Source organism: Mytilinidion resinicola (assembly GCF_010093595.1).
Source record: "Mytilinidion resinicola strain CBS 304.34 unplaced genomic scaffold BDZ99scaffold_3, whole genome shotgun sequence".
Lineage (NCBI taxonomy): Eukaryota > Fungi > Ascomycota > Dothideomycetes > Mytilinidiales > Mytilinidiaceae > Mytilinidion > Mytilinidion resinicola.
Genome location: NW_022985439.1, coordinates 1,205,673 through 1,233,251, shown reverse-complemented (window position 1 = coordinate 1,233,251; position 27,579 = coordinate 1,205,673). Strand labels below are relative to the sequence as shown.

The following is a 27,579-nucleotide window of genomic DNA, read 5'->3' as shown; positions in this document are numbered from 1 at the left end:
AAATCGACCCTCCTCGTAAACGCGCCCCCCCACCCCCGGGAGGCCGTCGACGCAGCGTGGCGTGGCACCCAGCATCTACCAAAAAACCTTGTGTCTGCAGCCTAATCCGCAGCTCTTGCCACCAAAACCCGCCCACTCCATGCAAGGACGCGGCCCTCTAGCAAACATAAGAAACGATCGCCCTGAAAGTATCTATCAGCAAGCTGCTTCACGCCCAGCCGCGCATTCGCCTCGCTGTGCAGCTACACCTCGTGTCCGCTATAGCACCCGTGTCTGCGAAGTAAGTATCTCTACTGTTCGATCGGGAAGAACTTGCACTTAAAGTCCCCAAAATGAGGCTCCTCGTACCCCACACGTTGTTAACGTAGCGTGGTATCCAGCGTGTAGAAGGAATGGATCTCTGTGGTTAGACGGGGGAAGAGTTTGCGACGAAAGCGACGAAAGCGACGAAAGCGACGAAAGTGACGAAAGCACGTGATAGGTCTCGGAATCACGCTGAGGGTAGCGTGCCCGTGGGTAGGCTGGGAAGTATAGACTTGCGATCAAACACGGTGTATCACGCCGCGGCCGAGGGGAATAGTGTTATGCGGCTCGACTGGGAAGTATTTGCAATAAAAGGGGCCAACATGGTCACTGTACGGAATAGGTACCCGACAAGGTGTCACAGCCTCAGAACAGCGACCTGATCTCCAGCGTTGAGAAATGACCATTCAAATCATTCACTTACTAATAGCCCCAGGGGTGTTCCAACCCCCTACGACACACATGAGAACTTAAACTCTGGTACCCACGCTCCCAATTCTCATATCCATAGTCAGCTTCCCCACAACTCACCGGAGCACTCCGTCACATCCAAGAACCGAAGAAGCAAGATGAACCCATAGTATTATTTTCCCAATCCCGCTATACTACCCAAGGAATGAAAATGAGTGCACCCCAGATTACGCTGATGCAACCCAACAATGCCACTGCCTCGATACAAGCACAATACTGTACCAAAAAGACGAAGAAGATCAACCCTCCCCTGTCAGTAGACATGGTCGTAATCGTCGCAACATCATGCGTATCCAAGACCCGTATAGCCAAGCATACCATTGTAGCCAGCTATCCCGTCCCGCGTGCCGCCAAATTTGAGCCAACAAAAGCAACACACACACACGTACTCGCCAGCATCCCCTAGAACCCGTTCACAGCCTGTCCGTTTTCAGCTCCGGTAACAGCCTCTTCTTCATCATCGTCCTCGACTCCAATCCCCGAATCAAAGACCCGCCTATTCTTGCGCCCCTTCTTGGTTACGCGCACCTTCTCCTTGACCTTGCCCACCCGTCCCTCAATGACGCGCTGCAGATCCAGCTTCGGGCCCGTCACTTTCACGCCCTCGAACTTGAAAGCATCGACAACCTTTCCCGCCTCGGCAGCGCGGTCGCAATATGCCGAAGACAGCGTATCCGCCCGCTGCACCGCCGTCTGCATCCCCTCCTGCAGCGCCTTGATCGTCGCCTCGCCGTCCTCCTGCTGCTTGCGGAACGCCTCCTTGAACTCGTCCATCTGAGCGACCAGCTTCGTGATATCCACCGCGCGCACATCCGCGACTTGGTGCATGGCTTCGAGCTCAGCCGTCTTCTCCTGCAGGGTAGTCTCGAACTCCGCGACGCGCTGCTGGTTGGTAGTGGTGAGGTCCGCGATTTCCGCGTTGCGGGACTTTACAGTCTTCTCGAGAGCTTCGATCTCGTCGGCGTGGACGTTGGTAATTCGAAGGAGTTCGGAGGCGGTTTCATGGACACGTTTCTCAAGAGAGGCCTTAATATCGTTAAGGTGGTCGATATCTGACCGCGCCGATGTGAGGTCGGTGGTGAGCGTGCCGATCTTGTCATTTTGCTGCTCGATCATGAATTGATGCTGTTCGGCACTTTCGATGGCCTCGTCTTGGAGGATGGCAATGGTGCTGTCGCGCTCCTTGATGGTGTCAGTAAGGCTATTGATGTTGGCCTGAAGGGTAGCGATTTGAAGGTCAGTAGACTCTTTCAAACTCGTATAATCTTCCTCGAGCGACGTGAGGTTCTCTTCTAGGCGAGCGATTGTTTCGTCCCGAGCGTTCACTAGTCCATCGTGCTCCGCCTTCATCAACTCCGCGGCCTCTTCCTTTTTCGCGATCTCCAACTCCATCTCGGCAATCAGAACGTTTCGGCGAGCGGATTCGCTTTCCGCGACGTTTGCGCGATCTTTCTCGGTCTGTATCACACATCTGTTATACTCTTCTCGTTCGTTCATTTCATCCTTTAGCTTGGCAACTTCAATTGCCTTGTTGTTCTGAACCTGGAATAGCTTGGACCGAAGCTCGTTGGCCTGGATGCCCTCATCCCGAAGCTTGGTCTCGAGCTCAGCGATACGAGTGGTCCGGTCATCCAAGTCCTGCTCGGCGGTCTCACGCTGGTTGCGCTCGGCGTCAGCGAGTGTGCGAAGTTGCTCAAGCTCTGAGTTGAGCTGCTTGAGCGACTCTTCGGCCTGCCCGATTGTGTCCTCGAGATTAGCGATGAAGGTAGTCTGTTCCTCGACCTTAGCTTCAGCGGCCTCACGGCCCGCCTTCTCTGCGTCAGATGAGGCTTGCACACGAGCGACCTCTGCGCGAAGGCTATCCAGGTGTGTTTCCGCATAGTCTATCTTGTCTTCCAGATTGTCGATGAAGGCGCTCTTCTGGTCTGACTCAGCCTCAGCCTCCTCGCGAGCTTTGGTCTCATCCGCGAGCTGTGAATTTAGGTCTTCCACAACGTCCGCGTGGTCCAGTTTAAGTTGCTCAACCCTTGCTTTATAGTCTTCCTCCGTGCTGCTGACAAGCGCCTCAAGTTTATAGACTTCTTCACGATATCCATCCAATGCCCTCTGAAGACGCTGGATGGAAGTGGTCTGATCCGCGACTTCATCTTCAAGACCGTTGATCTTGATTTCATGATTTGAAACTTCCTTTTCGCGCTGGTCCAGTGCAGAGTGTGCGGTCTGTAACTGATCCTCCAGCTCAGAAATCGTGTTCTCCTTCTGGGTAGCTAAATCGGCCCGTTCCTGTTGCAGAGTGATATGTCGTGATTCGAACTCCGCGAGTTTGTCGAGTAGACCATTGTTCTGCGCTCGAAGCATTCGCTCCATCCGATTGTGGTTATCGGCTAATACCGTCTTGTCGTTAAGTTCCTTCATCAAGCCGTAAATCTGGCTGGTCAGAGCGTTGAGCAAAGCGCCATTCTTAAGATCCGGGGGAGCGCTTCCCGGAAGTAGGACCTCAAGCTCAACGCGAGCCTCGCGAAAGGAAGTACGTATTGTTTGGAGGATTACATCTACGGCTGCATGGTCGTCTGCAAACCCGAGACCTTGCAGCTGCATCGTGAACATGTCCAGAGCGCTTCGAATTTCTGAAAGCTCTCGCCTCGCGTTGCCCAACGCCTCTTCGAAGTTGCGGAGATCTGCTTCATGGGCAGGATTAGGAAGCTTGACCTGTGAGGCCTGCTCCGAAATAGATTGCGAATTCGTGATTCGGGACAAAGAGAACGATGACTGTGATGAGTAGAACCCATTGACGTGGGGTTCTGGCTGCATATCTTCTTGTGAGACGTTGAGATCAACAGGGTCGACAAGTTCATCTTCGTTCTCATCGTCTGAATCGATGCCATGGCCGATGTCGAAATCCATGTCGCGGTCCTCGCTGCCAGCCCGCTCGCTACCGGAGAATATGCTCTGGGCTTTCAGATCAGTTAGCTCCTGTCTGACCTCACTAAGCTCTGCTTCTAGCTCCGTTATTTTTTCGTCGTCATGAATATTGATGCCCATCTGGCGCTGCAGTTCCAATTCCAGCATCAATTCCTTCTCGCGCTCGTCTTTCTGCTTAACTTGGCGGCGAAGTTCCCTTAGCTCCTTTTTGTCCTTCGCGTCGTCCTTTAGGTGCTCCTCGATTTCGTTAACCTCCTCACTGAGGTGGCTGCGACGGAGTCGACGCTTCATGCGGTTATCGAGAACTGCTCTCAGTGGGGTGAATTGTACCTCACGCACATCGCCAGACCCATTTGTCGTCCCAATGTCTCCACTGTCCAATGTAGCCGGTAGCGAGAATCGGGCATGGCGGCCGGATTTTGTGGGTGGGAACGCGCCAATGCGCTCGAGATGCGGTGTTAGGCCAATCGGTGGTTGGCTTGAGAGTTGCGGGGGCGTAACAGAGGGCGTCGTAGTCTCGTTCTCAGTGAATGGGGGCGGCTCTGAGAAGCGAGTCCGCTTCTGGGGCTTCGAGTTGATGATAACTCGGACGTTGTTTCGGGTTGGGGAGTCGATGGATTTCTCCGTATTGCTGACGGCATCTTGCAGCTCCTGAGCGAGCTGATCGTGGTCGTCTACAATAGCACGCTTGACTCGCTTCTTTGGACTCTGGTGAGTCTCGTCGCGGCTATTTGGAGAGGTGGAACGCCCTTCGTTGGCAGTAGTAGCCCCATGAGAGGACTCTATGGATTGCTGTGACGGTTCGGTCGAGGCCAGGGAAGAAGCGCGGCGCTTCCGCCCACTGCTTCGAGATGGAGGGTCTCCGGGCCCTTGGTGGTGGCTCCGGATTCGGGCCATGCCGTGGTGAGTAGCTGCCAAAAAAGAGTCTAGAAAAGTCTATAGCGGTGTGGGAACGAACCAAGACAGGCGAGGATAGAAGGTGGACGGAACCAAAATGTTGCCGAGGCAAAGCTGGAGGTGGTGGTAGATGACGGTGGAAGACGCGGATGATGTAGTCGAGGAGGCTGGTCAAGTGCTTTTGAGTGTCGGCGTCACACGGTCCAAGCGGTGAATTCACAGCGAATGGATGCCTGTGCCCGCACCACAAGTGAAAACAACACGGGGAGTCCCCTGCCTGCCTTGCCGCAGCTACGTCGACGCGTTTTCTGTGCCAAGGACGCGTCTTTTGGCTGCGTATCCTTATATAGGAGACTGTGTTATTGATAGTCGAGGAAGGCGGCCGTCAATATCAGAAAGTTCGAGGGCGAAGTACTTCGTACTGTAGTTGTGCACGAGGAAATACAGTTGTACACCACGTCATCGGAGTTTTGTGCACCCCACGGTCCCTGCTTCCCGCGGCGGCAGTTTTACGCGACCCAGCACAACTGCCCTCATGATGATGAAGGGGCGTACTACATAGATCAGATTCACATGCGAACCTCGTTCCATTAATGGTGCACGTCGATTGAGCTCGCCCATCTCACACAGAAGCTGCTCCCTATGTCCACATATACAAAGGTATGCCCCCGCACCCCTATAACGTTTTTGCAACAGGGATGTCGAGACAGGGACAATAGCTTTGATCACCCAAAGCCAGGTGCGACCTCTAGGGAGCATTGCCGAGGCAGCTGACCTTGCGAATACCCCCTTTTCATCAAATGGTAGACTACTGGGAGTCACGTTTCGAGAGATCAATTTATCGAGCCAGAGTAATCGAACATCCCCAAGAAATAGTGCTCCCCGATGACATATCCCAACCCGCAACGAGTGACATTGCCAAAGCCATCGCCATAGCGCCAATGACAAGATCCCCTCACAAGACAGACACGAATAGAGGACCGCGAAGAAGGAAATCTCACCCACCTAGGGTATTTTGATGAGCTGATCAACATCGACCCTCTCGTAGAATGAAACATGGCCAAACGTCTCCCAATACTGAGCCATCCTATCATGCGAAATGAGAATAAGCTGTGAAGCAATGAAGTCGTCTGGTTCACAAGTTAGCCATATATCCAAGGGCATATAACGCCTGAATCGTCAAAGGAACGTAGATTGGAGGTGAGTCTAGTTGTTTCACGTACCATCGCGGAACCCTCTCGCTGCGATGTGTCCCACACTGCGAACTATCCTAGCTCCCTTGAACATATCATCTCGAGCACTCTGTATAAAGCCATCGCGACCAATGTCAGGAGCGATGAAGGTGTATTCACCACGAGGGATGTTTGGATCTCCAGTTAATTTGATGGCTTCGATTCGGCCGTGATATAGGTGCTCGTCCTCTGCTTCCAACTTCTCGTCCTGTTTCTCTGGCACATCTTCCGGAGCAGGGTCTGGCTGTGAGGATTCTCCGCCTTCGGTCGCATCCATATCGCTCGACATTGGTGCAGTAACCCAGCTTCCCCCACTTGAAACACTAGGAGTTCTCATCGCTGACAATGTCCTCTCGGCCGCCTCAGGCAGCGGCGCAGGATCGTCTGGTTGCATGACGACAAGAAACTCGCAACCGTGGCCCGCATAGTCGCCGCACCATATGCCCTGCCATGGTTTCTCTTTAGTCGGCGTGTAAACCTCTGCTGGAAGCGTCGCGAAGGTTCTGACTTCCTCGGCCACCCGTAAACTCATACCGTGCGGCCGGCTACTAAATTCCATCCATTGCCGCAGCCTGAAAGTATTCTCGCTGATCTCCGAGAGTTTTGAAGGGCGATGTCCAAGACTCATGTACTGGTTACCACTGTCGTTTCGCGTACGTTCAGAAGCTGGGAGAATGTGCGGTGGCCACACTTGAGTCATTGGCGTGATGGCAGCGGGTGGCAGTTTTCGTGATAGGATGAGGCGGGAGAAGATGGCGGCAGATGCGTTGCTACCTCCATAAATGTCCATTGGCACTTCCTTACTGAGACGGGGTCCATCACCAATAGCCTGTGCGATGGAGGAGGCATCGATGTGCAACGTAGGGAGATCGAGGTTGAGCCGAATCAGAGGAGAGAAAGTGTGTATGATTGCCTCGGGGTACGATTCCCAGTGGGCGATTGTCGGCTTCCTCCTCTCGGCACTCAGTGCGTACGCTTCTATCGCGCCGATTCGAGGGTCATATCGAGCTACAATGAGATGTCCCGTATTCGCGGAATCCGAGAACCAGATTTTATGCTTGGAGAGGAACCAGTATGGATGGAAAGCTACATATAGTTCTCGCCAGGACGACGAAGGGGCTGGGGTTCTGAGTGTATGCCCAGGGACGTTTGCTTGGACAAAGGGAAGCCATAACTGATCAGCTCGGGAATGCTCATACAACAGTCGGCAGACCTGAGACACCCTCAGAAGCTGGGATGGAGCAAGAAACGAGAGCACATGATGGATCAGTTCTGCGGGAAGAGCGAGGAAAGGTGGAGGCTCGGGGCCGTCCATCTTTCGAGGTAGAATGCAACCGCCTACAATAGTTCTCTTTTGAAGTGTCCTTGTCAATCAATATTGAGACCGTGACGGGCTAGAGGAAAGTATAGATCGGGCTGGATACGAGTGAGGCAGGTAACGGAGGAGGTAAATGGCAAACTTTTGGTCTGCCGGCGATAGATACCAGAACGTCGAATGGTAGCAGCAAACAGCTCCTAGTGGTATGGATAGCCGTTGCTAGGAAAGGACAGGTCTATACGACTGTGGCGTCGATCTGATCGGAACGAACTGGCGGGCGCGGAGTGGATGGAGGGGAATTGCCACCTTCTCGTTGCTGCTTAGTTTCCGCCTCTGCTCGAGATCGCGGCGCACTAATCTACCACAGTGTGGTCTTGACGCACCAGACTTCTGCACCGGGAGATACTCCGATGACGACGCGTTCAGCGTGCTCGGCCTTGTTGTCTAGCTCTGCAGACAGGGCGTAGGTGATGTTGGGGATGGACGATGGATGAGGATGTTGAGAGATGGTGATTGCAAGGCTTGAGCTTGCGTATGATGTGGCTAGGCTGCTTTTGACCGCCACTAAAAGAATAGTGGAACCCGTGGAACCCATGGACCGACTCTGGCATCCACAACAGATGCTTCGTTCAGTCTTCCATCTCCGTTACCTTCCCTCATCAGCACAGCTCTGCTATTTCTATGTGTCATGTGTAGCTCAGCGATTTAGACCTTTTCTCTGATTCCAAATGCCAGTGACGCCTAGGGGAGGACTGCGCCGTCAACTTACTGTAGTACCACAAGAATCACCAACGCGTGCAAATCACGACATTTGCATCTAGAACGGCCGCCTTCTTAATGCCATGCACACAGCCACACATCAGTGCTCCCGTCTTTGCCTATGGCTGTGGCTGGGTGCGCCCTCGTATTACCGCTCCATCGGGATTCTATTCTCAACCCCTCTTGCGGCGCCCCATACCACCTCCCTTGTGTGGGTATGCTATCCACAACGACCAATACACAGTTCGATCTCCGAGATCTGATTCATCAAAGGAACTTCCCATCTATTCTACTTACCCATCTTAAACTCGGCCGAGGCTGTTCCTTGAAATACGTGCAACAACGACGATAGCATCTATCTCCCGATTCATATCTAAGCTAACGTCGAAGTTGGCAATGTCGATGAAGTCTTAAGCGCTTGAGAACTATACGTCCTCTTTAGGGGTGTTCTAAGAATATGAGCTTTCGCTAGTGTAGACGGGATCAACATCAGCTGTGAAAGATGTACCTGATCAAAGCCGTCTTGAACTGCAACAGCCGTAGTTGCCGACGTGAGGGACTACTGTGCAAGCTTCACAATGAGATTCCAGAGGATGCCGTTCTAGATTGTTTAGTTGCGTGCCTCAAGAGCAGAGTCATATATCACGTGATTTCAAGTATGTATATATCTACGTAGCTTCCTCCTTCACTTCACCCGGCACAGCTCCCCTCAACCAATGTCACATCCAATTCCTCAAGCAGCCGTCCATATCTCCCACAAGAAAAGGTGTAAGCTTGACAGTCACGTGTAAGTATAGATCACGACCACTAGACAAGCATCACACTTAAAGCAAGGTTGGCCGGTTCCGTTAGTGTCACTCTAGACGTCACCCCTTCGCTACGGATAAACGCCTAAACGACGCGCCGGATTAGCGGCACTGCTCTAACGCTAGCAGCTAGCTGCCAACGTCGAGCCGCCGCTCTCGTTCTACGAAGTACTGCACTTTTTCACCATGGATGCTCAGAGCCGCCTGATCGCCCAAACCTAACGCACCTTGTCCACACTCGTGCGGTTGTGACTCGAGACGTGGCTGTGGCATAGCTACTTGCCCTCGTCATGACACCGTCGGTGTATGCACGAGGAGTTGGCCATCGGAGGGGCATTGATGGCGGCAACGGATTGGCCACACTTGGGAGCCTCGAGTTGCTCGCTCAGGATCCGCGTCCGACTTTTATATTGGACATTGCCTCGTCACGGCAAGCATCGCAGCCATCGCCCATTGTATATCGCAATCCTGCTTTACATGGTCAGTTCGCGCTCAATGAACTCATCTCCGGAAGAGCCATCGGCCATACGGACCTCGACTACATTGGCTTCAGAGACTGGGCAGTGGACCAGCAAGAGCACAAGAACCACTGGTCAGCCCAGCCCCGACGCTCGTTCGCTGGCATCTCGTGGATCGCCTACACAGTGAGGTCGAGATTCCGCATCATCAGTGGGCAACCCGAAGACAAAGCACTCCCTGAGGATCCGGGCACCATCTTCCAAGAAGAAGATAAGCTAGGGCTACCACAAGACAGCTCCAAGTCGGAGCGGTCTGCTTCCAATGGCCTATCGAGAGAAGAGGATTATGACGATGAAGATAGCGCTTCCATCACCTCCACTGAACGCCACGCTTTTGGCTGTACCGACCTTTCAGTCCCAGAGAAACGTTTCTCGCCCTTCGTGAAGTTTTTCCGTTCCGTGGATTGGGGCTCGACCATTCTGGGGCCCATCGACGAGTGGCCTTTGCAGTTACATCAGATGTGTAACTTTCTTATGAATGATCCCACGCCAGCATACGTCCTTTGGGGCTCAGAACTAATAGTCCTCTACAACGAAGCGGCCATTTCGGTCCTCCTTGACAGACATCCAAGATGCATAGGACTGCCGCTCCAGGAGGTATATCCTGAGGTATGGGATCAGATCTCCATACTTATACGCAAGGTACAGAAGACTGGAAAGGCTGTCCGGGTAGAAGATGTTCCTATGTTACTCCAGAGACACGGACGCATGGACGAATGCTTCTTTTCCTTCCAATATCAGCCCATCGCCGATGAAAAGGGCTCTGTCCTTGGAATTTATGAGGGATTCGTGGATGTCACCAGGCAGAATCACGCTGCCCGCAGGATGTCTCTTCTACTCCAAATCAGCTCCTGCTCGTCTGTTGCAAAGGACATGTCAGACTTTTGGAAGCTATTAATCGAGGCTTTCGACACGAGCGAAGTGTTGCCATTCGCTATGCTGTACACCTTACAGGATGTGCAACACACATCTCTCGCTAGTGGCTCAGACGCCAGTTCCTCTGATATATCAGATACTGGAAGATACTGCTCGTTAGAGGGGCAACTGGGAATTCCGGAAGACCACACGACATACGTGACCGACTTAAACCTGTCTGCTGCCGACTCCGCGGGATATGGGCCTGCGATGAACCAAGCATTAGAAGGACAGACTGTGTTCCTGACTATTGAGGATGGCACTCTTCCCGCAGCGTTTGTACAAGGTATCGATCGCCGAGGAATCACTGCGCCTGTAAACACGGTCGTTGTGTGGCCAATTTGTCCTAGGGACACAGTTGGCTTCCTTATCATGGGTCTCAACCCGCACCTGGGCGTAGACGAAAATTTTAGGGGCTTCCTCGATATCATGAGCAGGCAAATTGCAACCTGTGAGTTCTACAAACTATCGATTGAAAGGACGCCTTATTCTAACCGCACATTCCCATGATCAGCCGTAGCAGCCGTGATGCTTTTTGAAGATGAGGTCCGGCATAGAGAACGTGTCGCACAGGAACTTCAATTGACAGCAACAGAGCTCATGAGAAGCGAAACCAGATTCCAACGTATGGCCGATAATTCGTTGGTGGGCATATTGTCTGCGGATCCGATGGGAAACATTATGTACGCTAACCAGGCCTTCCACGACATCACTAATCACGATCAATCGGACAAGACAATGCAATCCTGGGTCGAATTGTTTCGGGACGACTTCGTTTCATCCCTTAAAGCTGCTTGGGAGCAACTTCATGAGAACCGCGAGTCCATAGCACTAGAATACCCACTCAAGAAGCCATGGACGAAGGTCATCGGGTCAGGCCAGCTACTAAAAGGACCCACCTGGGTTCTCGTATCTGCATTCGTGGAAGAGAATGCTGACGGCTCTGTGAAAGGGTCCCTAGCGATGATAACAGATATTTCTCAGCAGAAATGGGCTGAAGAGCATCAGAAGCGAAGAGTGGAAGAGGCTATGGTTTGTTGCTTGCCTAGGATCATGGTGGAGATGCTGACATCGCCAGGAAATGAAACGCCAACAGGAAGCATTCGTAGACATGACTTCTCACGAGATTCGCAATCCACTCTCTGCCATCATACAAAGCGCCGACTCTATAAGTACCACTCTGACAACCTGGATTTCCTCTAGCGCCTCTCAGGATGGCAGAATCGTCACAATATCAAGAGAGCTTCTAGAAGATAGTCTTGACGCGGCCGACACCATAACTCTTTGTGCCCAACATCAGAAGAGGGTCGTAGACGACATACTCACGCTTTCCAAGATGGACTCTGACATGCTCCTCGTTACACCAGTGGACGTTGAGCCCCTTCAAATTATCAACAGCGCAATTAGAATGTTTGAGACAGAGTCCATGAAAGAAGGGATCGCCGTTGAGGTAGACCTCGAACCGTCATTCCACCAATTAGGCCTTCAAAACGTCCGACTCGACCCAAGCCGCCTCACACAAGTCCTTATAAACATTTTAGGCAACGCGATCAAGTTTACCCGAGTCGTCGCAGAAAAAAAGAGTCACCATTAGAGTGGGCGGCTCACTACAGATTCCGGACGATACCAAGAGCGGTATCGAATATGTTCACCCGCCTGAAACTATTATTCCAAATGCATTCATGGAAGGATCCAGTACGGGAAGCCGCATGTGTTTCATGAGAATTGCGGTGCACGACACTGGCCCAGGTTTGAATCCTGCCGAAAGAGAGCGGCTATTCAAACGTTTCGGGCAAGGTAATGCTCTCGAAAAAGTTAGATCTTAATTCGCAGAATGCTAATGACGTATAGCTTCTCCCAAAACAGAAGTCGAATACGGAGGCAGCGGTCTCGGCCTATTCATCTCCAAGAAACTCAGCGAGCTCCAGGGTGGTGGCATCGGTCTCGCATCAGAGCCCGGGTGCGGTAGTACCTTTGCTTTCTACGTACTTGTCCAACGACGGGATCCACCCGTATCAAACCTCGATACCGCGAAAGGTATCGCGCAAAACACGGCGTCCCTGCGAAAGCTCGCGCTTCCTAAACACCGGTTGATTCACATGCTCAGCAATCCTCGGCCGTCTCCGCCTGTTCTTGAAGCAGTTTCACCCAGCGAACTACCCTCACAGATGACTTTCCCAGTGGAAAAAACGCCAATCCAACGCAAGCTTGCCATCTTAGTAGTCGAAGACAATCTTGTGAACCAAAGGGTGCTGTGCAAGCAGCTTCGATATTTGGGCCATATCGTCAATGCGGCGAACCATGGTAAAGAGGCTCTTGATTTCCTGGAGAAGTCAATATACTGGACAGAGAACAAGAACAGTGGCGAGCCCCTCGATATCATTCTGATGGACACGGAAATGCCGGTGATGGATGGCTTGACGTGCGCGAGACGGATCAGAGAGGCTGAGAGTCAAGGACTCTCGAAAGGGCACGTGCCGATAATCTCAGTCACGGCGAACGCGAGGAGCGAGCAGAGTGAGATAGCAGCGTCGGCTGGGATGGTGAGCATATCGTGTTCTGGCTATACGGAGGGTATGCTGCTAACTTATACAGGATGACGCCATTTCGAAGCCGTTCCGCGTCGCAGACCTGGAGCCTAAGATGTATCAGCTTGTGCGCAAGTATGGGTCGTGATTCTACTGAGACCAGTCAAATCCACCCACGCATCTCCACGAGAGAAGTCACGCACTCCAAGTCGAAGAAGATTTATTCAGGGCCATTGGCAGTACCGAAATCTTGTATCTTCACACCTGAATGTGACTAGGAGAAATAGGCATACGTGGCGCTCATCACAGTCTTGTGCAAGATAGTGAGAGTGTTCCAGAGACGGAGAGGGGGTATTCGATGCGAGTAGAAGAGAGTAACCGAGGCGACAAATGGCGGCTTCGCGGACGGACAGCCGAAATGGGCTATGAGACTGATAGGTAGAAGACACAAGTGCTATAGTGGACTACAACACACGAAGAGTATGTCTACGAGACATGTGCGGCGTGCAGATGATCAAAGCGATGCAGCCCGCAGAGAATCCGCAAGGAAAGGAAACTTTGTGATCCTATAGAACTGAACGAGACTAGAAGCACCTATGCGACGAGGTTAATAGGAATCTAAAGCATCTACCTTCCGCAGACCATTAGCAATTGTGAGCGGTCCTAAGGAAGATGTCCGTATTTCTGACAGTGACTTGATATTCGATTTTTTTCATTTCGGACTAAGTATGACCACCCGCTCCTATCATCCTATCCTATTCCAAGAATACCGGAATCCCATAAACGACGGCCGCAGCTCCATTCAGATACCTCAACACACACGCCTCCCTCCCCCCTCTGACCGCCTCATCTAATCCCACGCCCCTCCTCCTGACCACCTCGGCCCCCTCCTCCTCTCCCGTGCTCACGTCCGCCTTCTTCCCCTTTCCACGCCCAAAGCCCGCACCCCTCGCCTTCTCAACATCCTTGACAAGCTTGCGGACCTTGCCTGCGATTCCAGATTTCTCTTTCCTCCCCGTTTCTCTAGAAGGAGATGCTGCGGAGGAAAGCTCAGGCCACAGCCCCCAAATCTCGCCTGTCCTAACGGCAAAACGGTCACAGTCCTTATCCGTAACATCCCACAGCATTCCCAGCACAGCAGGGGCGCCGGCAGACATGTAGGCGGAGAGCATGCCAGAGGGTTCATAGATGCCGTGTTCGTCGACCAATGCGCTTGAACAACCGAAGAGCAGAGCGGTAGCACAGCCGGCCTTTCCGTTCGCATTCTCGTTGTTTTGTGAGTTTGTCGAAGGAGGGGTTGGGAAAATATTGGCAGAGCCTTGGCCGTTGTAGAGCTTCTTGACGGTTCGTGAGCGAATGTACTGAGCACCGCTCCCATGGCCGAAGTAGAGTAGGAGGTCTTTCTGGCCAAGCGCGGCTTCGAACTCCTTTTCCTCTGGAGCGCGGCCAATGATGTGGTTCCAGGTCCCTTCCATGCCATCTAGATGCGGGCGAATGGTTTTCTGGGTGTGCGTTAGGTCACCGGATGGGTTGAGGATGCTGGCTCCTCCAGCACTAGAGCAGATATGATGCCCCGGGTTGGGTTCTTTATCAGAACTCGAAGCGCTTGCCCTAGCTGTGAGCAACCGTTCGCGAAGAGCAGCCAAGGATGGGAGTCTCGAGATGGACAACGCTTGGAGCGACGGGAGCGACTCCCATGGGAAAGCGTGGAGATTCTTGTCGAGTATGAGAATCGTGTGCGTCTGTTCGGTAGGTGCCTTGTGGGAAGCCGAATGGTAAGCGCGAAGAGCATCTAGCGTTTCGATTACCATGGCGTCGAAGTCGATTTCATCGTACGCATTTCGCTCGCCGTTAAACTGGAGAATATCCACCACGAAGTATACCAGATCCATTAGTGGTTCATCGAGATCGATTTCTTCGTTAGTCGCATCTCCAAGGCCAATGAACAACTCCAAAATTCTTGGGTCAAAATTGAGCTTCTTCTGCTGGCCTCGTCCCTGTCTCGAGGGCAGATGTCGGTTGAGAATGTTTTGGAAAGACTTTTGAAAGCGAGCTAACAGGCTTGGTTGGCGGAGATGTTGCGAGAAAATGCCTCGGAAACCGCCAAGCCAGATATTTTCAATGTTGACAAGCAGGTCGCGAAGGCGAGCGTCCAAGGCCTCTCGCTCGGTCCACCACTCCACCTTGGCGCCCTTCGCTTCCATGTCTCGACCACTATGAGTGCTGAAGTCGGACAGGTCGATGATCTCCGCAAGGTCTCTTTTTCCATCTTCGAAGCCGAAAACTTCCTCATCCATATCTCGAGAGTTATGTCTTGCCATGGGGAGCCGAAGAATGAAGGGAGACTGTCCAGCATGATATCGGGTAATATACAACTCATCCTGGTCTTCGTTTAACGACAGGGAAACTGCGGTCCAAGAGTCCGGAATTATGTCAATATACTCTCTCTGAAACTGGCCGGCAGATGCGTAAGCGGGATTGTCTTTTGACTTGAATTGCGGCCAGCTCAGCAGCTCCTCGCGAGTCGGATTATCTTTATCTGCCTTGATGGCTGACTGTTCGAGTAAAAGGGTGTGCTGTTTAGGTAGCTCAGACCAGTAAGCAACATAAAGTGGGTGCAGGGAGCCCTTGATGATCCCACAATGTGCCGCCGAAAGCAGTACAGTGACAGAGCTCAGCGCACGACCAACTTGATTCACGATCGAGTTTGCGCCAATCTGATAGGCCATATTGTGGATTTCTGAAAGGCAATCACGAGCCTTTTGTAGCGTCACACCGAAATACTCCTTTGCGGCGCCTTTTCCCCGCACGGACGCAGCCAACACCGACGTCCTTCGAGCTGCAGGGGATAGAAGAGACGAACGAGCACCTTCGGACAGCTTGCGATCCGCTCTACCAAGGGCCGGGAAAGATATTGTGGACTCCGGCAGGGTGTTGAACGTGAAATCAGTCGAAATATCCTTCATGCTTTGCGCAACAAGTCTTTTGAAACTAGCCAGGTGATGCTGTAGAGCACTATGCTGTCCAATCTGCATAGCCTCTGCCTTTTCGAGAAGCTCAACTGCGAGGGTAAATTTGTTTTGGATCAGCATTGCCGTTGCCTTTCGTCGAAGTATGTCCCCATGGAGCTGGGATAATGGTGTACACTCCTCACAGGTGCTTGGTTGCGGCGTTGGTGATCTGGCTACAGGTGTCTTCCGTGCAGTTCGCGCTGGAGGCTTCGCGGCTAGTCTCCGCCCTCGAGGCTGTCTTGCTGGCTTGACTGATTTCTTTTCTGGCACATCTAGGTGCATTCCTGACAGCTGATCCGCTAGGAAATCTTCCGCATTGACGATTCGGTCTAGCTGATGAATGAAAGGGTCCTGGCTAAGAACCTGGAGCAGCGACTCGCAGTTCTTGTATGCCTCGACCTCCTCATCAATCTCCCCAGTTGCTCGATAGATTGCAGCAGAAGAAAGGTGGAATGATGCCAACCCTAGGTGCTTCTGGGAGAAGGAAGGCTCTGCCAATGCCATAACGTCTTGTGCCTTATCGGCTCTTCCGCCATTCGCCCAGTACTGCACGCGTTTCGTTATATTATCCAGTAATAGGGATCCGGCTCCAACGGCTGATGCAACCTTTTCGGCTTGGTCGGCGAAAAAGACGGCCTCTTGAAACATACCCTGGTGGGCGTATACTTGCGATTGATGAGTTAGTCCGCGGTATATAGAGGGCACATGAGGCCAAAGTGCAGTGCCGCTAAGTGACTCGTGGGTCATTGACCAGGCCTGAGGTACGTCTCTCTCGGAAGTCGAAAGATTTGCGACGCCCTCGGTCAGGCCGTCCATCTCGGCATCGGTGCTTCCCGTGAAAGGCGCTCTCTTCGCGTTGGATTTGTTCTCAATTGTTCCCCAGCACCGTCTATTGAGGGTGACACAGTGTTTGGCATACCGAAGTGCGTCATCGTGCCTACCAATTTCCATAGCAAAGAGCGAATAGACGTATGATGCATCCGCAAGTAGTCTATTGAACCGAACGCGTCCAGATATGGTGTTGGACGATTTGACGAGATTTGCAAACTGTTCACCTTCCAGCACAATTCGTTCCGCAGCAGCAAGGGTATTTTCGCTATTTAATCATCAGCGCAATTCACTATAGCTCGTTATAGGCTTACTTACCACTTATCCGTGTTGCCAATCCGGAGTAGATACAATGCATAAGCGACATGCCAATGCAACCGAGCCTCTGCTGTTGCTTCTGTGTTTGATAAGATAGATTGAGCCTTCGCTAGATTCAGGCCAGCTTTTCCCGAATATCCAAGTTCGAGAAGTTGTAGTGCAAGTTTAGACAAGGCTAATACGGATTGCGTCGAGTCGCTGTCGTCCCGAAGCTCCAAGATCCTTACGATCATATTCAAAACCGGAATACGAAGATACTCCTCACCTTTTATCGCTAGATAATCGGAGATCATCTCGAGCTGAGTTATCCATTTAGTGGTGTCGTCGACCTTATCGAGCAAAGAGAACCAGGAGTCTGCGGAATCAAGGATCGTTTGCCAGGTAAGAAGTGATCCTTTCAACTTCGGAATCGATGGAGAAGGTTCACACAAGTTCAGTTGAACGCTAAGCGTTTCGTGAATGTGATCCTGAAACTTTGCCAGGTTTGAGTCTTCTCCCAGGTCTCCATTGGCCGTAACCTTGAATTGATCCAGAGGGTCCAACCTTGACAAGGGCGAAATTTCGGGTTTTTCCACAGCAAGTCGAATGAGCAGTATTACTACCCTCTGCCGCCGGACTGGAAAGTTGCGGGCCGAGTATAACTCGAGCAGCGTATTGCTCATTTCTAAGAAAGAAGGCGTGAGTGCAGGATCCCAATGTTGAGTCTTCAAGGCGTGTTTGCTGAACAGTACTAGCTGCAGTTCCAGAAGAAACCCTCTTTCTGCGTCCGTAAGGTTTACATTGTCAAAATAGGCGACTTGATCTTTTCCCCTTACCCCATGCCTGATGAACGATAAGTGCAATGACCTTAAGAGCCTTCCAATAATGCTGGCCCCATCGGAGAGCTCCAGAACTCGTTGAACTGACGTTGTTGATATTAAACCAGCTGCAGTTGTAAGCACCCCGGATTGGATGTGGTGTTCAATGGCCCGCAAGAAGTATGTCACGGCGTCCTCCGGTCGATTTCCAGTTTCGAAAACCTCGCCAATCTTCTCCAATTTCATTCCGAGCAGCCCAGCATCCTTCTCTTCCTTTGATCTTGCGTCTAAAATCTGTACCGATCGTACCATTGCATTCAGCCAGACTTTCGTCTCGTCTCCGTTTTTCTTGCGTTGTATGTGGTAGGCCCAGTAGATATTTGAAACTCGCACAAGTGGATACTGCAAATCGTGATGTAACTTCAATGCATTGATATCGTTAGTGTCGGGCCCTCCTTGGAGCTCAAGAAGAACAGAGGTATAGCTTTGGAGGATGGTGTCGAGCTCATCCCACGAAACCGTCTGTGATGAGACTGATAGTTTGGAGGCCAAGGTGACGGACTCGGTGATTCCTTTAATGACTTTCAAGGCCATATTGATCCGCTCGCCATGTCGGATTAGGGCCTTGGCGTCCGCGATATCAGGCACCTTTCCGACATACCGAGCCACAAATCGAGTGCAAGCAGATACGAGGGAAAAGAGAAGTTGAAGGGAAGTCGATGGTGAAGGCGCTGTGGATCGATTCAATAACGTGGTTGCAGATAACACTCTGGTGGCTATGCGCCGAAGTCCAACCACCTCCGTGAAAAGCGTATCCAAATCATTAGAACCGCCTGACAGGCTACCGCCTAGTGAAGCTAGTGCCTCTCCAATCGGTTCTTCGATATCGATATCCTGGCCCTGCAGAAGCTTCGACTCTAAGGACAACGCTGCACAGCGGACAAGTCGTGCAGCTGATCTTGACGCAGAACTAGATGCGGCTTTTTGAGGGGAGGGAGATTCCGCCCATTGAAGAGCTTCGTCGGTCAAAGATGCCGCCTGAGCGAGCGAGCTCAAAGTGCGGGTAATCGCGGCGAACGCAGATGAGCTATGGCTATATATCGAGGCCCCGTCCTGGATTTCCTGGAACTCCTTTCTAGCCAGATCATACTTTTCTGATGCTAGACTTGAAGATCGCCGCGCAAAAGTAGAGAGGCACTTCGCAAATGGCTCCAAAAGTTCCTTTCCAAGGTCGCCCTCATGTTTCGCAAGTCTCCACCATCTTTGACGGATTTGGAAAGCTAGTGATTGCAGCTGGAATGTTACATCGGGACTTGGCCTGAGCTGTTCATTGCACGCCAACGTATCTTCAGAGCTAGATACGCTGGGGCACAACGAGAGGATAGCCTGGGCTAGGGACTCAAGCTGCCTAGCCAACTTGCTGACGGATTCGATTGATTTCGCAAGGTGCGATATCAGGTTTGCTGGAGAGGACTGTTGAGAGAATGCGAGGTATCCAAGAGCCGCATTGATGACATTCGGTCGCTTTGATGCCGCAATTGCTCGCAATACATGTGTTTGATAGCTCACGACTATAGGTAGTGCGAGGCTACTTGTGTCGACATTGGCAAAATGCAACAATGTGGCCAGCGTCTCCTCTGGCTGGGGGGTGGGCGTCTTGGTCGCAGGTTTGCGCTTCAAACTTTTTGTACCCGTCTCCTCCTCATTACTGCCCATGTATGTCTCTAACCGTCTCTTCAGAATGCGCAGTTCTTTAATTGCCGCGCCATCCAGCCCATGTGCAAGCAACTTCCCAATCAAAGCCAACATTCCACTTTCCAACTGCAACGCTGGCATTCCTTTTCCTGCAAGTTTCGCTGCCTCAGAAGTCCTCAAATATTGGAATGCTATTCTCGCACACTCTCCAACCGCTATGATACCAGGGGCAGGCCCTGACCTTGAATATGAAGAGTATGAGGATGACCGTCGAAGGGATGATTTCTTTCGTGGTGAATTCGTCAGATCGGTGACACTTCGTTCCTGGAGGGGCTTCTGAGAGTATGAGGAGCTTCGTGATAGCGGCGCATGTGCTTGCGAAGTCGAAGAAGGGTTGCGCGCGTGAGCAGCTGTTGTTGAAGCATGGCTTTTCGCAGAATCGACCCGTCTAAGGGATTTTGACTGAGGTTTGAGGGCATCGCTAAGAGACTTCAGGGTACTGTTGACTACATCGGTAGCCAGAACGAATTTCTCCTTTGGTAATAGGGGTTGTTCTAGTTCTTCGACGACTTCAACCACTGCTACCTTGGCCTTGGCCTTCGTTCTCGGCGGTATTTTTGTTCGTGCAGTAGCGGTGACCGTGACCGATCGCGAGCTCTTGAGTCTGACATTCTCCTTCTGGTCTTCTGTGGTCGGTAGAGGATTCAAGAGCTCTTGTAAGCTGTTGGTGGTTGTAGAAGTGCAAGTTGAGATGGAAGCAACTGCAGTTCTGATGCTGTCGGCTAGGGTACGCGCCGAAACTTTCGCTGTGGACATGGCGGGTCAATGAGGGGCTAGGTAATGCGAGAGCTTCAAACCTCTCAAATATGTAGGCAATTACACATTATTAAGAAGAGACGTTGTGAAAGTGAGGTGTTGAAGAGCTGGAGGTCAACTGTTTACCAACAGTTACGCGCCTTGGCAACAACCCGCACGGGCCCACCATTCACTGCTTAACCCATAGATGACATAACCAGATTGTTCAGAACTCCCGAGCTTAATTCGAGTCTTGAAAGCTGTATCGGCACAGTGTATATTGGAGTGATGTTAGGTTAAGGGACAACAAGTTCTAGCACCTTCACCGCACGCTGCTTTCCAGGGGTTTTGATATCAAATCCAATCAAAAGCATAAATTAGCCCTACAGCTATGTTCACCCACTCATGATAGGAAAGTTTCGAAACTCATTTCTTTCAAACAGATATTGAAGACTGCAATTGCCAGCCAACGCCCAAAGTTGCGCCTGCTTCCGTCCCTGATATCATCCGAAGTCATCCCAAAATTTACGCCGGTCTTAAATTGAACTGCTCATTACCGCGGAAACGGCTGATATTCATGCTCCCTCAGAGGTAGGCCCCCGCCGAGGCTGTTGAACGCTTGTGTCCGAGGCGTCATCGGGCTCTTCATTCCGCCGGCTGTTCCGGGCGTCCGCGGCAACTGCTGCAGCTCCCACATATGCTGCCACTGCTGTTCAGCGGTCATACCCTCTTCGACAGGCGACCACTTCTCCTTCTCGGCCTTCTTCTCGGCTTCCTTCTCAGCGTGCGCGAGTTTCTGTTCCTTAGAGGGGATCATGGACCAGATGCTGACGAGGGCGTGAATAACGAACATCGTACTATGAAGAAATTAGCTCTGATGTTGGAAGAATGGGGCGATGGTAGAAGCATAAGAGCGGGGTACCAACAGCATCACAACGCTAACAGCGAAAGTCGACTTCGCTTGCATGCAGTATCCTTTGAGCGAGTGGGTTGACGCGATGTTGCAGTTTTTCGTGATATACCACGGAGCACCGTGATTCTGGCGATTGGGGTCGATTGTGTCCGGAGAGGTCTGCGCGTAAATGCTGTACGACCACAGACCTATGAGCAGGAAGTGGACAAGCATAGAAATGATAGGCCAGAAGACATGTAGGATGAACATGGTGAACTTGGTCAGGTGTATGAACATGCTCAATACGCCAACAACGAGGTTGAATTGAGTAATACTGGGACATGTTAGCGACCCGCTCAACGACGACCAGTCATAGGAGGCTTACAATGAACTCCATACGAGCGGGATGTGGACGGGTCGGTAATTGGCATAGGCGTATAGAATCGTCGTCGGGTCGCTGTTGAACCCAAGGTCCCCGCCTTCTTGCCAGAGCTTGGTGCGGTACAGATTCGGTGATGCTATACCGGTCAGAGCTAGAACGGCGACAGTAAAGGGAAACTCGAGGATCAAAAGCGCCCAGATGATCTTGTGCATGCGCCAATGTCTAGGGATGAAGAATCTCGCCATGGTGGTTGCGTCGTTGGTGAGGAACTGATATGGTGCGGGATTTCTGCGGAAGATAGACCCGTGATCGCTATCGCACGGCTATGATATCGGCGATGATATCGGCGTTCGGCCTGGAGGGGCGTACAGCTGCACAGGGCGTCGTCACAGAGCTACCGGACAGCAGAGGCGGAGGGGTCGCGATGGGAGCTGCGATGAAGCTTGATGGACAGGCGAGGAAGGGTGAGAAAGCGGCCGTTAAGAGGTCTTCGCGGATGGCGCCCGCCGCTGCAGGTCAGGCGAGCCGTCGAACGAGCCCATTCACAGGCCTGGGGGCAGCGGTTCTGCGCATTCTGTGAGAGGCAGAGAGGTGGCAGACAGCCGCTGACTGGGTCCTGGTCCGCAGGGGAAAGATGTGATGTGGCAGCCGCCCGCCAATTAGAACACTTCTACACATCGAGTTATGCGGGAGCCAGATGTGATCCATTGCACGCCATGCCGACAATGGTTAGTTAGTCAAGGGCCGAGCTTTGTGACATCTCCGCAGAGGGCGGCCCTTGCGCCCTCAATATCGAGGCCGAGCCGGATTGGTTGAAGTTGATGATCATTGGTGGAGTAGTCAGTATGATCAGTGACAAAGATCAAGAGTCTTTCGCAGAACGAAGCACCATGGAAATGCTCAACATCATATTGGATACTTCTCTTAGCCTTTGGTGTACTCAGACGAGTCAACCGACGCTTTCGTCGCTAGAAAAATTACGGTGTTTTTCTGTGTTCATGGATGTTTAAAGCATGGAGAGCAATAGAAATGTTAGTACCCGTCTCAAAGCTACCGCGTCAACGCAATGTTATATATATATATATTCTAGGTGTGCATCGTGTACAGAAAGAGGTCCGAACTTATGAGCGAGTCAACATCGATCGCAAGTCGGCAGTGATGGTGAATAGCCTATTTCGCGTGACATGAACGACCAGCATGCATTCCCGGGGCACCTACTCGTAAAACCGAACCTCTGGATACTTGTCGCTCGGCCCCTCCAGTATCTTCTTCTCCTCCCTTCTTAGCACAAACCCCAAGAAAGCCTCCACATATGTGGTCACAATCTCTAAAGCCCGGTGCCCCTCAATCTTTCCGACATTCGGTTCCAGGTCCGGCGGAAGACTCAGTCCACCTAACTCCAGTAGTAACGGCGCGTCAGAGTATGTGAAGTGTCCTGAATTGGCGATATCCAGCTCCTCCCTCCAGCCTTCAAAGCGCCCCCAAGCGTCCTGCCACGTAGTATCCGTTGACCTGTTGTGGTCTCCGCGTCCAAGGAGCAGTACAGGCCTTTGGGTGGTGCTGTTGATGGAATACAGCGCGCCATCCATATCAATGGCTCCCAGTAATCTTCTCTCGAATTGGAGAGCAGCAACAGCGGTAGCACCGCCGATGGAATGGCCGAATGCGGCAGCTTTCTCCGTATTAAAGGCGCAGCGTGCTCCGGGGAGGAGTTGCCTCACCACCGAAGCATCGCTGAGTTGGTCTAACACGAATCTCGCATCGGCTACACGTGTTGCGACTGCTTTCTCTGGATTCGACGAGTCGTTCCTGATGCTAGCTCCGAAGATGACTCGGCCGTCGGGGAACTCAACGATATTCGTATCGTAGGGGTGATCGATAGAGACAACGGCGTAGCCTGTGCTCGCGATAGATTGTGCAATTGCGTTGCCCAGGAAGCGCGGTGATCCCAAACCAGGCGAAAATATAACGAGCGGGTAGTAGCGAGGATCGTGGATTGCGTTGCGGTGGTCTGGGGTGCAAGTTTGCAATTTCATAGACTCGAAGGTTCCGTTCGGGAGGCCAAAGTCGGTGTCTTCAAATGCCGCGGTCTTTGGAGGCATGTAGTCCACGAGAGACGTCTTGGGGCAGCCTTGAGGGTCAATAGGATAGAATATAGAGACCATAATGGCTCTGTTAGATCCATCGGTCGCATAAGGGTCCTTCCGTGATGTATCAACCAGCTCCATGGTGTTCAGGTAAGTTTTGTATTGGCCCGCGGGCTTTGGTATGATAATGTCTGCTGGAACGAGAAGACTACTAAGCAGCAACAGCACTAGATTCAAACGCCAATGCCCTAAGGCAGACATGATCCGAGCCATTAGAATTGGGGGGACTCCAGGCGTTAGAAGCTTCGTCCTTGAGAGTTCCTGAGGGTTGTAAAATTTGTGGAATGAACGGGCTTCTGGCGTTAGGCTGTAAGTATTGAGCTGGTGCGGCCAAGAACAGATGTGAAAGTTGAATGAGCAGTGTTAAATAGAACCCACAGACTCTACATCAATCAGCATTTAGACGACCCTCGTCAGACCGACTCATACCCGGGTGGGTTCTATAACGTCACTGTATCACGAAGGAAGCATAATCCTCCGGTGATGCCGTTCTGGATGGCGTGAAGATATAGCCAAAGCTCATAACCTTGAAGTATCCCTTTGAGGCTTATATGGGCTGTTCTATGACGAAATCCCATTCCAAGCTGTGTGTTGCTAAATGGTCTTTTCCTCATGAGGTATTTAGACGAGGAGTACGGAGCTAAACGAGCGGGGAGGTGGAGACAATGCTCTAAATTTGTTGGTACTGAATCCTTCTCAGGGATGAGCTTATTTCCTGAGAGCTGAATTCCTAAGATCATCGGCGATTCGCTCTCTCGGTCACTGCGGTATCGGATGTACCGGAAACATCTCCATCGTACTTCCAACATGACGGCAGACAATGCATCGCGAAGGGCTACATGATGCGCCTGTAAGCTGACATACGGCATACTTTATCTGCCGACCATGCTGTGTGTCGCATCTGTTCCATTCGGGCCTGGCAAATTGCTATATATACTTTTGTTACCTAGGATATTGCGCTAAATATCACCACCACTTCTCACATAGCACGTGGTCAGGGCGCACGGAGTCCTGCTTCTTCAGAAAGTCGACAACATGGTCTGTCATGGTCGGAGGGCCACATACATAGAAGAGCGAAGATTGCCTCTCCTGTATCGTTCCAGCAGCTTCCTCAATATCGCGATCGCTGAGTCGCCGAAAGTGAGTTTGATGTGGAATATCTTTGGCAAATTTCATGTCCCCGGGATGGCCTGTGAAGAACAGGTCAAGGCGCTCCTTTTGTATGTCATCATCTACGGTAAGGGATGATTTGAAGATATCCAACAATCTTGGTAGAAAAAGTATCTCCGATGCTTTTAGGCTTTGCTTTGATATCTTGGTCGCATAAATAAAGCGGTGGTCGAGTTGTACATTGGTTTCGCGAATGTGCGACAGAATAGATACCAGTGGACTAAATCGCCGAATAATCAGCCAGGGTCACTCCAGGTCAATGTGTTTGTTCTCACTTTATCCCGACACCTCCGGCAATGAAGACTACGCGTTTGACTTGGTCTAGATCGACTCCAGGCGGCGGCCAGACAAAGCTGCCTCCAGCGCGCACCTCCAGTTCTTTGCCTAATATCTCATCTGGTGCTCGCCAAAGCCACGCCGCGGGAGGATTCGAGGGGCTGTCTTGTATCGCGAGTTCAAGGTAGGGAAAGCGGGATCCGTCGATAGGGGATTCCGGTGGATAAGACCGAGCGGTTTTTGGAGTCGAAGTAATTGTGAAGCCACCGGCCTTCTTCAAACCGGGTACATGAACATCCAGCCATTGTCCAGGGAGAAACTGCACTAGACAATGCAACGATCAGTACTTGTGAATGAGGTGTGGGAAGGCTATGTACCTTAATACCGCGCTGCTGGTCTTTGACTCTTAGTTTTAGCAATCGAATCCTTTCGTTCACAGGTTCAATGCTGTCTAGAATGACAGAATGAAGATCTGGGTCTCGGACCTCAGCTGCTGTCCGTTCCTCATGGCTCAGGTATCCTGTTGTGGACCGGGTTTGAGCCATGTTGATGCGAATTGGGCGGGGCTTGAGTGTTTGGTGCGATCTCAGGGAAACAAACGCAGTTGCTCGAGCCCGCATAAACATTTTACATGTCGAAAATAGCTATGGTGATTGGTGATGACCGCAAATATACCTCGATACGAAGTAACTAGGCCCGCATTTTCTAGCGCCAAGCTGAAGTGGAGCTTTGACCTCCGCCGTCTCAAGCTGAACTCTTTCTCGACAACTTCAACTTTCTTCCTTATATCCTATATTCAAATCGTACATACATGACTCTAGTCTGCAAACCTGTGCTACAAGAACAATAATCAATTTCATACTCTGTCAACATGACAACTGAAGAAGGTTCCTTCACCACCGATGACGGCTTCAAGCTGTACACAAAGACTTGGAAAGTGTGTACGCCCGTCGATTGCCTTATTCAGCTCTCCCTGATCATCTTATAACGCATCTATTAGACAGCAGGCCCAGCCGTAGCAAGACTCGTATTCATACATGGTTTCAGTGATCATTGTAAGTGATTGACATGTGACACTGTCAGACATAGCGACCATAATACTTATGACTATAGGCAACACGTATGGAGGTTTCTTCCCCACTTTAGCTTCACGTGGAATTGATGTCTATTCATTTGATCAGAGGTAGACTTGCCACTTCCCCAGCCTACCGCCACGGACCGCCAGGCTAACCTCTGGCATAGAGGATGGGGACGATCTGTTCACAAGCCCGCAGAAAAGGGCGACACCGGTCCGACTTCTCGTGTTCTTGCAGACATTGACGGCTTCATAAAATCAGTCCTTCCGTCGCCGGTTCCCCTCTTTCTCATGGGCCACTCGATGGGCGGTGGGGAAGTCCTCTGCTTCGCCGCCAACGGCCCCGCGGAAACCCGCGAGCATATCAGGGGCTACCTACTCGAAAGTCCTTTCGTAGACTTCGACCCAAAGAGCAAGCCATCGTCCATTACCGTAGTGCTGGGGCGATTGGTAGGTAAGCTGATGCCGAAGAGGCAGATGGTCAACGCCCTAGACTGGAAGCTAGTATCCCGAGACCAGGCGGTGGGAATGAGGATTAGGGACGACCCGCTGTGCCACGACACCGGAACGCTGGAGGGCCTTGCCGGACTGCTCGATCGTACCGGAGCACTATCGTCTGGAAAGATTAGAGTGGGAAAGGCGGCTGGTGAGGGCGGAGTGACGAGGATTTCGATAGCCCATGGAACTGCGGATGGGATTTGCAGCTTTGCGGCAACAAAACACCTTGCGAGCCAATTAGAAGCCAAGGACAAGGAATTCAAGCCATACGAAGGCTACTATCACAGGCGTAAGTTCAATCCGCGCACTTTTCTAGCACATACTGATCAGAGGTTATGCAGTGCATGATGAACCCAAGCCCGATGGTGAGAACTATATCAACGATGTCGGCAATTGGATACTGGCACGCATAGACAAGCCAGTCGAAGAAGCTGCTAAGCCGAAGCTTTAACTGGCATTGTGAATGTCAACAGTGTCTAAACTAGCATAGTAGCAATCTCGCATGTAATCATATGAAACCCGAACGAGAATGGGCGTTGGGGTTGAATTCTAGCATTGTGTGAAGTTTTCAGATGAAACCGAGTGATGAATGGGAGCTCTATTAGGTCAACTTTGGACTTGACCTGGGGAGCAAGTGTAAGGAGTCATATTCAACAAGCGCAGAGTTATCTAAAGTGAACACTTCAAGAACGGCAGGTCCTTTTCTAAGTTTAAATAGCCCTAATTTACCATGAATCAAGAGTCCATTGGGCCTACAGAATTCATTTTTACTGTCAACTCTAACTGGATTAAAAGAGAATGCTTGATTTGTTCCTCTATTTGGGGCCGTCACAGATATTAGAAACATCCACTATCAAGGTCCTAGGCAGTTTTATCCAGACCTCACTGCCCTTGCTTCTAACGAATACCTTACTGCCAATAGCATCATATCCATATACGTGGAGAAAGTCAAGATAAACTCGGGCACACGTGTAAATACAAGCATAAATACAGCTTCGTAGCAGCATCGTAGCAGTATCGTAATAG

General features: G+C 51.5%; 9 protein-coding genes across 9 annotated transcripts; 2 read left to right on the top strand and 7 right to left on the bottom strand.

Moving 5' to 3' along the window:
* Positions 1-862: 862 nt before the first annotated feature.
* Positions 863-4,745, bottom strand: BDZ99DRAFT_549194 (uncharacterized protein). Its single transcript, XM_033726951.1, has one exon. The coding sequence runs from the start codon at positions 4,591-4,593 to the stop codon at positions 1,177-1,179; it is 3,417 nt and encodes a 1,138-aa protein (XP_033581896.1). The 5' UTR covers positions 4,594-4,745; the 3' UTR covers positions 863-1,176.
* A 730-nt stretch (positions 4,746-5,475) lies between these two features.
* BDZ99DRAFT_187383 (uncharacterized protein) lies at positions 5,476-7,240 on the bottom strand. Its single transcript, XM_033713111.1, has 2 exons — positions 5,817-7,240; positions 5,476-5,723 (listed from the first exon to the last, which is right to left on the bottom strand). Exons 1-2 carry the CDS (start codon positions 7,138-7,140, stop codon positions 5,599-5,601), a joined length of 1,449 nt encoding a protein of 482 aa, XP_033581895.1. The 5' UTR covers positions 7,141-7,240; the 3' UTR covers positions 5,476-5,598.
* BDZ99DRAFT_187382 (uncharacterized protein) lies at positions 7,241-7,880 on the bottom strand. Its single transcript, XM_033713110.1, has 2 exons — positions 7,527-7,880; positions 7,241-7,449 (listed from the first exon to the last, which is right to left on the bottom strand). Exons 1-2 carry the CDS (start codon positions 7,736-7,738, stop codon positions 7,341-7,343), a joined length of 321 nt encoding a protein of 106 aa, XP_033581894.1. The 5' UTR covers positions 7,739-7,880; the 3' UTR covers positions 7,241-7,340.
* A 1,118-nt stretch (positions 7,881-8,998) lies between these two features.
* Positions 8,999-12,817, top strand: BDZ99DRAFT_515692 (uncharacterized protein; the record flags this gene model as incomplete). Its single annotated transcript, XM_033724996.1, has 6 exons — positions 8,999-10,592; positions 10,662-11,173; positions 11,220-11,633; positions 11,683-11,938; positions 11,993-12,684; positions 12,737-12,817. The coding sequence occupies 6 exons, from the start codon at positions 8,999-9,001 to the stop codon at positions 12,815-12,817; spliced, it is 3,549 nt and encodes a 1,182-aa protein (XP_033581893.1).
* A 607-nt stretch (positions 12,818-13,424) lies between these two features.
* Positions 13,425-20,134, bottom strand: BDZ99DRAFT_434896 (uncharacterized protein; the record flags this gene model as incomplete). The annotated part of the gene is made up of 2 exons (XM_033717463.1): positions 13,425-16,671; positions 16,860-20,134. The coding sequence occupies 2 exons, from the start codon at positions 20,132-20,134 to the stop codon at positions 13,425-13,427; spliced, it is 6,522 nt and encodes a 2,173-aa protein (XP_033581892.1).
* Positions 20,135-20,515: 381 nt separating this feature from the next.
* On the bottom strand, positions 20,516-21,970 carry BDZ99DRAFT_458890 (uncharacterized protein). The gene is made up of 3 exons (XM_033719029.1): positions 21,391-21,970; positions 21,040-21,339; positions 20,516-20,970 (listed from the first exon to the last, which is right to left on the bottom strand). Exons 1-3 carry the CDS (start codon positions 21,630-21,632, stop codon positions 20,667-20,669), a joined length of 846 nt encoding a protein of 281 aa, XP_033581891.1. The 5' UTR covers positions 21,633-21,970; the 3' UTR covers positions 20,516-20,666.
* A 476-nt stretch (positions 21,971-22,446) lies between these two features.
* Positions 22,447-23,885, bottom strand: BDZ99DRAFT_458889 (uncharacterized protein). The gene has a single exon (XM_033719028.1). It carries the CDS (start codon positions 23,733-23,735, stop codon positions 22,602-22,604), a length of 1,134 nt encoding a protein of 377 aa, XP_033581890.1. The 5' UTR covers positions 23,736-23,885; the 3' UTR covers positions 22,447-22,601.
* Positions 23,886-24,500: 615 nt separating this feature from the next.
* Positions 24,501-25,525, bottom strand: BDZ99DRAFT_485458 (uncharacterized protein; the record flags this gene model as incomplete). The annotated part of the gene is made up of 3 exons (XM_033722714.1): positions 24,501-24,924; positions 24,980-25,299; positions 25,358-25,525. 3 exons carry the CDS (start codon positions 25,523-25,525, stop codon positions 24,501-24,503), a joined length of 912 nt encoding a protein of 303 aa, XP_033581889.1.
* Positions 25,526-25,748: 223 nt separating this feature from the next.
* On the top strand, positions 25,749-27,309 carry BDZ99DRAFT_434885 (alpha/beta-hydrolase). The gene is made up of 5 exons (XM_033717462.1): positions 25,749-25,917; positions 25,981-26,035; positions 26,094-26,163; positions 26,223-26,842; positions 26,895-27,309. Exons 1-5 carry the CDS (start codon positions 25,852-25,854, stop codon positions 27,002-27,004), a joined length of 921 nt encoding a protein of 306 aa, XP_033581888.1. The 5' UTR covers positions 25,749-25,851; the 3' UTR covers positions 27,005-27,309.
* The last annotated feature ends 270 nt before the right edge of the window (positions 27,310-27,579 follow it).

Excerpts from the sequence above, each read along its gene's own strand:
- BDZ99DRAFT_434885 (XM_033717462.1), top strand. The coding sequence starts at position 25,852 with ATGACAACTGAAGAAGGTTCCTTCACCACCGATGACGGCTTCAAGCTG. Across the intron at positions 25,918-25,980 it reads TGTACACAAAGACTTGGAAA|ACAGCAGGCCCAGCCGTAGC; the intron begins GTGTGTACGCCC and ends CGCATCTATTAG. Across the intron at positions 26,164-26,222 it reads GTCTATTCATTTGATCAGAG|AGGATGGGGACGATCTGTTC; the intron begins GTAGACTTGCCA and ends CCTCTGGCATAG.
- BDZ99DRAFT_458889 (XM_033719028.1), bottom strand. The coding sequence starts at position 23,735 with ATGTCTGCCTTAGGGCATTGGCGTTTGAATCTAGTGCTGTTGCTGCTT.
- BDZ99DRAFT_187382 (XM_033713110.1), bottom strand. The coding sequence starts at position 7,738 with ATGGGTTCCACGGGTTCCACTATTCTTTTAGTGGCGGTCAAAAGCAGC. Across the intron at positions 7,450-7,526 it reads TCTCCCGGTGCAGAAGTCTG|GTGGCAATTCCCCTCCATCC; the intron begins GTGCGTCAAGAC and ends AGCAACGAGAAG.
- BDZ99DRAFT_187383 (XM_033713111.1), bottom strand. The coding sequence starts at position 7,140 with ATGGACGGCCCCGAGCCTCCACCTTTCCTCGCTCTTCCCGCAGAACTG. Across the intron at positions 5,724-5,816 it reads AGCGAGAGGGTTCCGCGATG|ACGACTTCATTGCTTCACAG; the intron begins GTACGTGAAACA and ends CTTGTGAACCAG.
- BDZ99DRAFT_458890 (XM_033719029.1), bottom strand. The coding sequence starts at position 21,632 with ATGGCGAGATTCTTCATCCCTAGACATTGGCGCATGCACAAGATCATC. Across the intron at positions 21,340-21,390 it reads CCGCTCGTATGGAGTTCATT|TATTACTCAATTCAACCTCG; the intron begins GTAAGCCTCCTA and ends AACATGTCCCAG. Across the intron at positions 20,971-21,039 it reads GCTGTTAGCGTTGTGATGCT|TACGATGTTCGTTATTCACG; the intron begins GTTGGTACCCCG and ends ATTTCTTCATAG.
- BDZ99DRAFT_549194 (XM_033726951.1), bottom strand. The coding sequence starts at position 4,593 with ATGGCCCGAATCCGGAGCCACCACCAAGGGCCCGGAGACCCTCCATCT.